This window comes from Channa argus, chromosome 1, assembly GCF_033026475.1.
Source record: "Channa argus isolate prfri chromosome 1, Channa argus male v1.0, whole genome shotgun sequence".
Classification (NCBI taxonomy): Eukaryota; Metazoa; Chordata; class Actinopteri; order Anabantiformes; family Channidae; genus Channa; species Channa argus.
The window spans coordinates 17619281-17630298 of NC_090197.1; the positions used below are offsets into that span (position 1 = coordinate 17619281).

The following is an 11018-nucleotide window of genomic DNA, read 5'->3' on the forward strand; positions in this document are numbered from 1 at the left end:
TGAAATCAGCTTCCACAGATTGGTTCTTTCTTAAAACTGTAAAATGAGGAGCATGAAGACATGACCAGGATTCAGAGATTGCAAAATGTTACAGACCGACACCTAACTCACTCTGGCGCCAGTGAATCTGACAATTACATAATGTCCAATTTTTTTTTTATCCAGACAATAGTTTGTGTTTTGTAATTTATTAGTCACCTGGCAGAGTGTTTCAAGGCAAAAGGTCAGAGGGTAAGCCTAACTCAGCCATTAGATAATATCTCTTTCTCAATATCCAACATAGTTCTGACAATATGTTGTTTTCAATAAAAATACACAACATTTCAGTGTTCTGCAATGTCTTTGTTATACGTCAGTGCTATGGAATGATTTGAAGACTTTTCATTCAGAACAAAGTGAATGTTTAAAGCAATCTTCCCAGGCCTTTAAACATATTCAAATAATACAAATCTAAATACAGGTAAACACATTTATGAAACACATTTATAGGTGGCATACATACAGTATGATGTAGGCAGCCTGTGTGAAAAAGTTGCAAGTAAAGGAGTAATTCAAAGGAATGTTGGAGACCATTGAATCATGCGAAGCCAGAACAAGTCAGTACACATACAGTAGCTGGTCAAATAGAATATAAACCTAAAGCCTACACCAATCAGCCACAACATTAAACCCACCTTCTGGTTTTAATTTCAGAATGGGCACCGGTCTGTGGCTTCACAGCCCCCTACACAGCAAGCTGTTAAACTCTGTGTTACCTGCTCAGTTTACAGCTCCATAACAGACTGTGTCTAATAGATGATGCACTGGCCCCATCTAGAGGAGCAGACCAAACTAGCTTTATATTGTTAGGAATTAACAGATTTCCAAGGTTGTGTTTTTTTTTTTTAAAAAAACTATGGCATTAGAAATGTTTGAAGAATTTTTTATGATCTTTTTCTAATTTTCTAATAAAATTTGTATTTGTTACATGTGGACCACACTTCCAAATCATATGTTCTGAGCAAAGAATACTGTACTGTTGAAATGCAAACAACCTCTGTTATAACTATTACATTTCTTTTGTCTGTTTCCTTAGTAAGTGGGCAAAATAATCTGTTTCTTTAATGGTGCCATACACAGCCTACAATGGCCTAATTCATTCACTCAGGACTTCAGTCCTAGGTTTAACCACATCTTCTCAGAGATTTACATTACAGAACTTAACATCAGACTGTTTTGTCTCTGCTTTTCCCTTCATAGGACTTTAAGTGACTTCTCTTAGTAAATATTATCAGCATTACATTGGCAAACTGTTAAACTGTGTTTATAGCAAAGCCACCCTAACAACAGCAGTGAGAAAACCTCATGTTCCTTTTTCATAAGAAAAGGAAATGAAAAATCTTTTTTCCTCTAAAGTAAAAAGTAAAATGCACATTTGCAGCCTTTGTCAGGGAGGTTGGATGCAATGCAAAAAAATTGTGACAGGCTTTATTGCATTGGACACAACAATTGTTTCTTCTGCAGTGACTCCCCAACGGGTTGAAAACAGTATGAAAATGTCCTCAAAATGTATCTCTCTGATCTTGACTCTGTATCCAGAAGGCATGTGAAAAGTCAATGATACATGTGTTGATGTCAGGAAAGCATTATACATACTCAGGATCATTGCTTGTTCTGTTATGTCTCGCTCACTAAATCATTACAGACAGAATAACTGAATGCCCACCTTTTTTGTCCACTGAGCGCTCTGTAATTTAATCAAACTTTGTGGAGTTAGCAGATAAAAGCTCCCTGACTGTCTGTCTCTTTGTTTCCCAGCCTTAGGGACTGGAGCAGCAGGCAGCTGGTGTACTATAGAGTAGAAGAGACAGCTTCCACTCTGCTCTCAACTATCCTTTTACATTTTTAAGTCCCCGTTTGTCTTTGACAGAGTGAAACCCTTGGCCTTTATGTCTCTCTCCCTTGTTCAGTGCGTGAGAAACATACTGTGCTGTCTCTCTTCCAGGTGGACCTCTTCTTCCTCCTGGTGTCACATGGGAGGTGCCTGGATGCATGCAGGCTAAAGCTAGCTCTGCTTATTTCCCTGGCAAATGTTGTCACCACAACCAGTCACATTTCTCTCCTCCTCCTCCTCCTCCTCCTTCTTCTCTTCCACCACTACCACCTATTTTTCTTCCTCTCTTCTCCTCTAGCTATATCTCTCACTCCAAGCCTCCCTGTCAGAAGTCCTACATATCCCTAGAGGATAAGATGCCATGGAGGCCACAGGAGGAACAGCGCTCTGTGTCTGCTCTGTTCTGGTCATCCTAACAGGTGAGCACTGTGTGTTAAGGCGTCGTGGTGGGATGTTGTGCTTGAGTTGTCACTGTTGTATTGTTGCAGCCATAGCAGTTACTGTGGCTGCTCTGTTTGCCTGGTTGGCAGGGTAAAGCTGAGGGGTGAATAGAGGAAGTTTTTTGTTATGGTACACAGTAAGAAATGTTCTCAAAAACCTTGTGAAATCCTTTGTTTTTAAGGAATTCAGATCAGATGATTTCCTTCCTAAATCTAGGAAGGAAATTGATAAAACGATAAATGATAAAAATTGATTATTTGGGATGAGAAGTGAATTTAATAACAGTCACTGGAAGTTTTTGTATATAAAGGAAAAAATCTATCATTTTGGCAAAAAAGTTTATCAACAACTTCCCTACACTGAGGTACTTCCTATCATCTCCACAGCCGGTTTAAATGGGAGTTTCAGTCTTTAAAGTGTAGCTTTAAGTCTGTCTGGGTTTGTTTTGCATGTCCTTTTCATAATAACCCCACATGTGACTTGACAGAATTAGCTTTTCTAATATTGTTGGCTTTAAGTAAAAACATGAGGACAGGTTCCGTGGAAAGAGGAAGTGACCCAGGTCATAATTCTGTGAGTCAGTGGTAACTGAAATGAGCCAGTATCTCTCACATGAACAGATAAATCTAACAGAAAAGTCCCTCAGTCCCAACTGTCCCCTGCTTTAACGTTCATCAACCTTCATTGAGGAACAATACTTCTCTTAACTTAAAGAAGAGAAAGACGGTGGCACCATGTGACTTTATTTAGCATCCAAACAACTGCGATGTGTGTGAGCGGGATAAGCCGCAGGTGCTTGTAGATCTCGAGACACAGTTGTTTGAATGTGTATGTGCCTGTGCATTACCAGCAAAATGAATATTGTGAAAGCTCACTGTTACTGCAATTTCCTCGGTATCACCACAACAATATCTGAGTTGTTTGGGGACAACAGTGGAGGAGCGGGCACAGCACACGTCTTCTCAGCCTGCCAGCTCTCAGCTGCTGCAAACACAGGCACACTCCTGTTTCTGAAACGCCCACGCAACACACACACATACACACACATGTGTGTGGGCCTGAAAGTGTGGTGAAGTGTCATGGGGGTGTTTGCACTGCATGTATTATTTAGGACATAACACCAGATGCACAGTATATCTATTGTGATGAGCAACACGGTCAGCAGTCACCTGTGACCTGGCCAACATCGGCTGCACCAGGTGGACATCCCAGAGGAAGAGGAAGTACAAAGGCTTGATTTACACCTGAAGACTTCATGCACACTCATGCACATGCACAGTCATAAAATTTTTAAAAGTTATATAGGAAAATAATATTTGCTCTCTAAAACAGAGAAAGAGAAGATAAAGAGCAGACACGCATTAGAAAAGAGGAAACATAGAAGAAATGATGTGAGTATCACTGCCTACTCACATGCTGCGGCTCAACTCACCCTGGCATCCAAACACAGTCCACTGATTTGCCTCACATTTCAAATTTTAGAGAATAAAATTAAATAACTTAACAAATAAAATCTTACCAAATTACACCAAGTCATAGTTACCCGAACACTGAGTCTTGAAGTCATCCTAATGATAAGGAAGAGGTACAGACATACTTTACAAATACTGACTAAAAATATTAGATTTAAATTTACAGTTAAAACTGAAGGTATCTGCTCCAGAACAACCATAACTCCTCCCACAGTGTTTGAATACCCAGTTTGTTTCCATCAGGTTACCAGTGAATAAACTGCCCTGGCAACCAGCCACAACTTAAACAGACTTCAAGGTGCAATAGATCAGCAGTCATGTAGTTACTGCAGACAGCCCAAGTGTTTGCTTTGCGACAGGTTCGGAATCGAAAAGCCAGCCAACAACGACACTATGTAATGAGCTGCGTCAATATTAACTGAAGTTTCAGGCCCCGCATTATTAAACGACTACGATAGAGTTCATGATCAAACAGCTAAAACAGAACTGGCTTAATGTTTTAAATGAAAACAGCCACAATTTGCATTTGTCACTCCCTCTGCCTGTAATCATCAGAACATTAGGAACAGCCTAACAATGTTTTCCTATATCAACATTCTGTAGTTCATGATAGAGCAAATTTATGCATGGTCAGTTTAGATGAAAACTCGTTCAGTTCCTTCCCCACTGAGTTTTTTCATAATTAAAACACGATTATTTAGTATTTCAATACCAACAATAGCATTGTCACCAAACTAAGAGCATTTTGATGGTCCTTAACTTTATTGTTTTGGTTCATTTTCATGCTCTTATTTCCATCATTTCCAGGCAGGTCAGAAAGCTTTAAAGTGGAATAAGCTATAAAAATTAAATTAGCCTGTCCAAACACAAAAACCCAGACAGAGTTTACAACTAGTTTTTGGAAATAAGGGAGTGTATAGAGGCTATAAAGACTCCTATTGTGGTTTCCTCAGGAGTTGGTGGAACGCAAAACAGAACTAAAAGCACATTGGAAATAAAACTTAAACTTGTCAGGTGACCTCAATGATTGCAAATGAGTAGTAGTCTGGTCCGACCTGCTAGATGGGTAAATTGGACAGTTTCTTCTAAAATGTTAGCTATACCAACTGTATTATTTGATAACATGTCAGTGTAATTTGACAGCAGTGGTAACTGCTGATATAAAGAGGATAAATTTTTGTGTCCCGCAATGTGGTCCAATCTAAACCTGATCCAAAACCATGGGGTTCTTAAATAATATGGAGAAAATAACAAACAAGTGTCTAACAATGATTTGCCAGATGGTGAATGGTGGCACCTTTTCTTTGAAGTGATCCATGAAACACATGAGACACACAAAATTAGTCATGTGCCATGTATTAGTCATGTGTATTGTGAGGGAGATTCGACATATGCCATGCTGCATGTGCAGTAATCGTCTTTCTTTTCCTCTTTCTTACCCTTTTCTCCTGAAATCTCCATTATGGCAGGTGTCAGCTCACATTTCATCCATGTCCCTTCATTACATCATCATGGCATTGAAGGGAAGTCACTGCTCCTGTCTGTGGAGACACGATTTCCGTTGGATCAGACTGAGATCCAGGGAACGTGGTCCCATACCAAGCCGAGTGGGACCAGGACCACGTTAGTGACATTTACCAACGAAGCTACAATTACTGACATGATGTATCGCGACCACCTCCTCTTCAAAGAGCCAAATGTGTCTTTGTTAATCCACAAATTAAGCCAAGATGATGAGGGGGATTATCACCTGAGCCTCAACATAGAGTTTCATAACAAGACGGGACAGGTTTTCAAGGAGGAGAGAACTGTGCATGTAACAGTTGATGGTGAGTTCTTTTCTATCCAGCATCATGTCCTGTTATGATTGATATCAGGTGGACTCAGCCCTAAACCCGTTTTGTCCTTTCTTTAGTCCCTGTTTCCACTCCAGCCATTGACAAGAACCCAACCTATGCAGTTATTGAAGACAAAGCAAACGTAACCTGGACTTGCTCTGTTGAAAGAGGAACAAGAGTTGTGTTCCAGTGGCTAAGGGACAATGTCGCACTGGGTCCCAGCGACAGATATTACTTCTCCCAAGATAATGGCACACTGTTAATCAGTCCTGTCAGGAAAGAGGACAAGGGAACTTATCGTTGTATGGCCAGTAATGCTGTAACCCACGCTCGACACAGCAGGCCTATGGACCTCAATGTGTACTGTGAGTAGATGTTGTATATATAAATCTGGATTCTCCTCTCTTCTTTACTCTGTGCCAAGTACAGCTGAAACATCCAAATTAGTTTTCAGATGGGAGAAAAGTCAATCAGAGCTTTAATTGTTGTTAAATACATGTTTTTTTTTTTTAGAATTTTGCACCAGATCTGTTTCCATCTATTGTTATATTTTCTCTTTTGAGCTGGTCTCTCGTGGTACTGTAGTAGGTCATATGTAAATGTCTGTGAGATCAGACTACTTGCTGAAAACTCACGGCTGTTATGGGATGATATTTGCATGTTGCTTATCTCACAGAGCTTCTCTGTTTTAGACAAAAGGGTGTAGATATACTGATAAACTCTCCAGTTTTTTTTTTTTTTTCTTTTTAGGCTGAGCCGGAACTAGGGATCTTTCCACTCATTTGTTTGAATGTGGGAGATGCCTTTAGGTTTCTTAGTTTTTAATTTCAAAGTAAACTGAGAAGTGCACCATGAGTATACAGTATAGTGCGTATAATTTTGTTTGTATAGACAAAGTGTGTTTGTGTAGCATTCAGTAGCTCTATGCAGCAATAATCTACTACCAACAGTTAAAATAGTTCCTTACTGTGTTTTGTTTCGTACATGTCATGTCCTACATGTCCCACACTAAAAGCTATCACTTAAAGAATTGTGCTTGTGGGTGGACTCACTAAAAATGGAAACAAATTCTTAAGATTGGCAATGTTTCAGTAAATCCTAACAGATTTAAATTATAAATATTATGCTTAGCAATAGGTTCATACTCTACAGTGTAGGGAAAGCAGTTTTTATCGAGAAGTGCTTCAAGAAGTCTTTTCAATAACAACAAATAGATATCTAGTTATAATGTAGATGTGACTTCTAGGACATTTGGTTTCTCATTGAGGACACTCATCCTGGTTCTAGTCTTTGAGTAAAGAACAATGATCCAGATTTTTATTGTGTCTGTACACAACAAACCAGACAATGATGTTTTACACCATTTCAGCACATGTGAGAGGTGAAATAGCAATCGTCCATGTAGTACTACTATATGCAGTATTTCCTTCAGTTAAATGGGTTGGAAAAATGAGTGGGTTTGTCTTCAAATAATTCTGATGACAAGCAGTGTCCTTTCTCCAGTATGTGCTGAACATCACACTTTCAGCAAAGCAGTTTTACACGATCACAGTTGCACACACTGACTTCACGACGTTGCACAGTACTGAGTACTGCAGGTAGGTATTACTTTTGATTACCTGCACTACAGTTGTCTGGTAACTTAAATGCCTTATTCAAGGGCATGCTGACACTAGTACAGGGAAGCCAATGTGCTGCTCTAGAATCTGGGAACTTATCACCAAAAGCTCACTTATTTAACATGCTGCTGCACCATCATGTGTTAGAATAAAATAATTGAGAGTAAAGAAACTATTCTTCATTGCAGTAAAAAACTGTCATGTTTCCCTGACCCACTGTTGGCCCCCCGCAGATGGTCCGTACAACCTGGAGGTAAACTCTGTCCAGGGTCTTCGAACAGGGGAGGTGTTCACCATCAACCCCGGAGAGCTGGTCTTCTTCGAATGCCAGGCTGACTCCAACCCACCAAACAGCTACGTCTGGATCTCCAAGAGCCGCAATTCAACCCAAGTCATTACTGAAGGCCCGCGGCTTGAGGTCCTCTCGTACAGACTGGCCCATGCTGAGGAGTACATGTGCCGTGCCTTCAACAATGTGACCCTGAAGCAGGACGAGGCCCAGTTTACTCTGGTGGTGGCCAGCTTAGGAACAGGTGTGTAGAGGGTGGATTATGGCAAGAAGGAACAGCGCGTGGGTAGGTTTTGGAAATCCTCTGAGAAAAAAAAACTCTGTAAACAGTGGGTCATGCCAAAAACAGAAGAGTTTGATGAGCTATGAGAGATTTATCTTGACAATGACAAACACAGTCCAGCTTTGGGAACAGATGGGTTGAAATACTCTTGTTGCAGTACTGTTTGAACAACAACAACAGGTGAAAAGTGAAACCAGGTTATGGACATGAAATATACATGCCTACTATGAAACTCAGGTTTTATCAGTGTTGCTAGGTTCCGACGCCTACAGCCTGTGTTAGAGTACAGTGACTGGGAAAGTAAACAGAGGATAACAGCTGTTGTGTTTGTTGACTAAGTTTTATAGCATGCAGAGTTTCTGTATGCCGAATGTGACATTGATAAGTTGTCTTGGTGATACTGAGAAAAGCTAGGCTTAATGATGGTTACTGCCGACACTTGCTATGATTTAAAATGGCGTTTATTGAGTCAACAGAAGTTTCTTTTTGTTGACAACAACAATTCATAGGAAACTTGTGAAATAATCATCCTATTTTAGTAGATTCCAGCCATATAGCAGTGATGAACTGTAACATTCAGCAGGTTTTCCATTTTAGCTGTATCTGTTACAATGTTAAAATTTGCAAATTACTATCAAATATGACATACACCTAAATTTTATTTAATTTTTGGCCATCAAACAAGGTATTGGACAAATTTAATCTTTCCCTAATGAGGGCACTAGACAAAAAAATCAGAGAGCATCGATTTATTAGATCTTACAATAACCTAAGATACAATATATATCATCCTCTACAGCAATCCAAAGTGCTAATTTTGCTACAATGCATGTTCATTTTGTTTTGTTTACAGGGAAAGAGAAGCACACCGCAGAGGGCACCTCTGTGTCTCCACTGGCAGCCATTACTGTTTGCTCTTTGTTCGTAATAGGTTGCATGTTGTTGTTCTTCCTCAGGAGATCCTGCCATCCTAAGAGAGGTAACACTATTTCTCCTTCTGCTGCTTTAACATGTGTGTTTTTCGAGCTGCAAAACTTTTTAATTCCTGCCAACTCAGCCTTCTCTTTAACATGTCCCGTACTCGAAATCTGCATTTTTGAATGGTTAGAATTGTAATATTATGGCAGTAAAGTGCAAACATCTCCCTGGTGTGAATTAACGCTAAACCAATTGCTACACCGAGGCCTTTTTGGTTATTTATAAATGTACGTAAATTGCAGGTTTGTATTGTATTGTGAATAAATATTTCTTTCTTTCTTTTTGTTTTCTTTGCCTGCAGTGCTTATGAGCATGTACAACAGGTAAAAGCCTTGAATATATAAAATGAATAAAGACACTAAACAATGTGCCTTTAATTCACATTTGCACTCTAATAAACTGCTTTGTTTGTATGTTTTTGCAGACCGCTTTCAGAGCAGAAGAAACCTCCTCGTTCGGGTAAGTGGCTCCTTCTTATATTTTTATTTATTTTTACTTATATTTTTTCTTGCTTATACAGTACCATCAAACACTGCAGACATCAAGGTCACCCACATTATAGAGTATTCTAGCATCATATTTACACATACACATATCTTACATCATATGTTGTGAGGCAATATTATAAGGAATAATGAATGAGCAGGGCTTTGGTTTTTCAGTAAACTGAAAGTCATAAAAAAAAACAGGTTTGACATAGCTAGAATGTAAAGCCAAAGAGGTAAACACAATCAAGATGTCTTATTCATTCCATCTAAATAAGCAGTTTTTAGTTTACTACAGCTTCATGATATTCATCATAATACTGTAAAGTTTGACAGAGGGTCATTCTTATATCCACACGATAGAACTGTTGGTCTAATAAAACGTGTGTATAATCAGGTCACGAGGATGCAACAGAAGACTTTGGCATCTATGAGTTTGTCTCCATACCTGGGAAAATGGAATCAGCACAGGTATTTTTCATGTTGATATAGATCATAAAACACTTGTATTTATTGTACATGCTCAACTTATTTTTCACGACAACTATCCCGCAGGCCTCATGCCGATCTCTGGCTCGCCTTGAGTCAGTTCAGGATATGCACACCACCATCTACGATGTGATCAGACATGTTCCTGAAACCCCTAGTCACAGTTTGCTGAAGTAACTTCCAGCTGATGAGTTGGAATTTCACTTAAAGACTCTTGTGTAGCTCTGATCTCTGAATTCTCTGTTATCAAAACCTAAAGCTGGGGTTTTGGTGGCCCATTTTTTGCACATGGGAGGAAGGAAGCTTGCGCGCTACACAACCTGATCGTGCACTGTTATTGTCCAGAGCGTGGGAGAGATGTTAAATGTCTTTTACTGTGAGATGAAAATGTATGTATGAATGAAATTCAAGCATACATATGAATGTACTGTATGCTTAAATGTTTTAAAGTTTAAGTGAAGTTGAAATTTTTGCCTTTATCCATTCAGAAACAAAGGACACTGAGTTCACAATAAAGCAAGCACGTTAGTAGTTATTTTACATTGTAAAATTTGAACGGCGCCTACAAGGTACCCATATTCCCAAACCTTGATTGCAATTTAAAGCAGATGGTAATTTTAAATACTAAGGGTTTTTATTTCCCATTTAAACAAAATCTTTCTAATTTAACATTCTCCCCAAAGAGAATTTTGTTTCGAACATAAAGTGTTAAAGATAAAGAATGCCTTTTCTTGTATAAAATATATCTAGATTAGGTGTAAATATTGTACATGGACTGCAGATTCTTTATAAATATCTTGTATCTATATTTGTTTTGCTCAAATCTTTTATTTCTAAACTCCTCGCCCTATTTCCTCAAATGTAGCATTTCATCTGCTCAACAAGTACAGAATACACTGCTGAACAGAAACGATTAAATTATTGTACAGATTGCATTGCAATGTTTGTTTTTTACTTTATTAAAGATGGAACTATATACTGTTGTGTATCATCTTTGAATGTGTGATTGTTGACTACAAACAAACATGTATTCATTTCATTTAGGAATTGTAGTTTTGTTTCTTTATGCATTGTTTTCATGGAATAGCAATAGCAATCAGGTCTTAAAAAAAAGAGCATTTTTCTCTATCACAGATGGAACTATTTGGTGAAGCCAACAAAAGATGTCAGCTGTTCTGTTGCTTTACAGTCAGCCTTTGTCTAATGTCCTGGCTGTGATATCTCTTACAACAAGTGCATGAGTTACTTTTG

The 11018-nt window shown here is 38.8% G+C and overlaps 1 protein-coding gene across 1 annotated transcript; it reads left to right on the forward strand.

Annotated features, from left to right (window-relative positions):
* The first annotated feature begins 2018 nt into the window (after positions 1-2018).
* On the forward strand, positions 2019-10743 carry hepacam2 (HEPACAM family member 2). Its single transcript, XM_067503465.1, has 9 exons — positions 2019-2292; positions 5256-5615; positions 5702-5989; positions 7477-7776; positions 8669-8794; positions 9095-9116; positions 9218-9252; positions 9676-9749; positions 9834-10743. The coding sequence occupies exons 1-9, from the start codon at positions 2235-2237 to the stop codon at positions 9942-9944; spliced, it is 1374 nt and encodes a 457-aa protein (XP_067359566.1). The 5' UTR covers positions 2019-2234; the 3' UTR covers positions 9945-10743.
* The last annotated feature ends 275 nt before the right edge of the window (positions 10744-11018 follow it).

Coding starts and splice junctions, on each gene's coding strand:
- hepacam2 (XM_067503465.1), top strand. CDS start 2,235: ATGGAGGCCACAGGAGGAACAGCGCTCTGTGTCTGCTCTGTTCTGGTC. Junction 5,990..7,476: donor TATGGACCTCAATGTGTACT/GTGAGTAGATGT, acceptor GGCCCCCCGCAG/ATGGTCCGTACAACCTGGAG. Junction 7,777..8,668: donor GGTGGCCAGCTTAGGAACAG/GTGTGTAGAGGG, acceptor TTTTGTTTACAG/GGAAAGAGAAGCACACCGCA.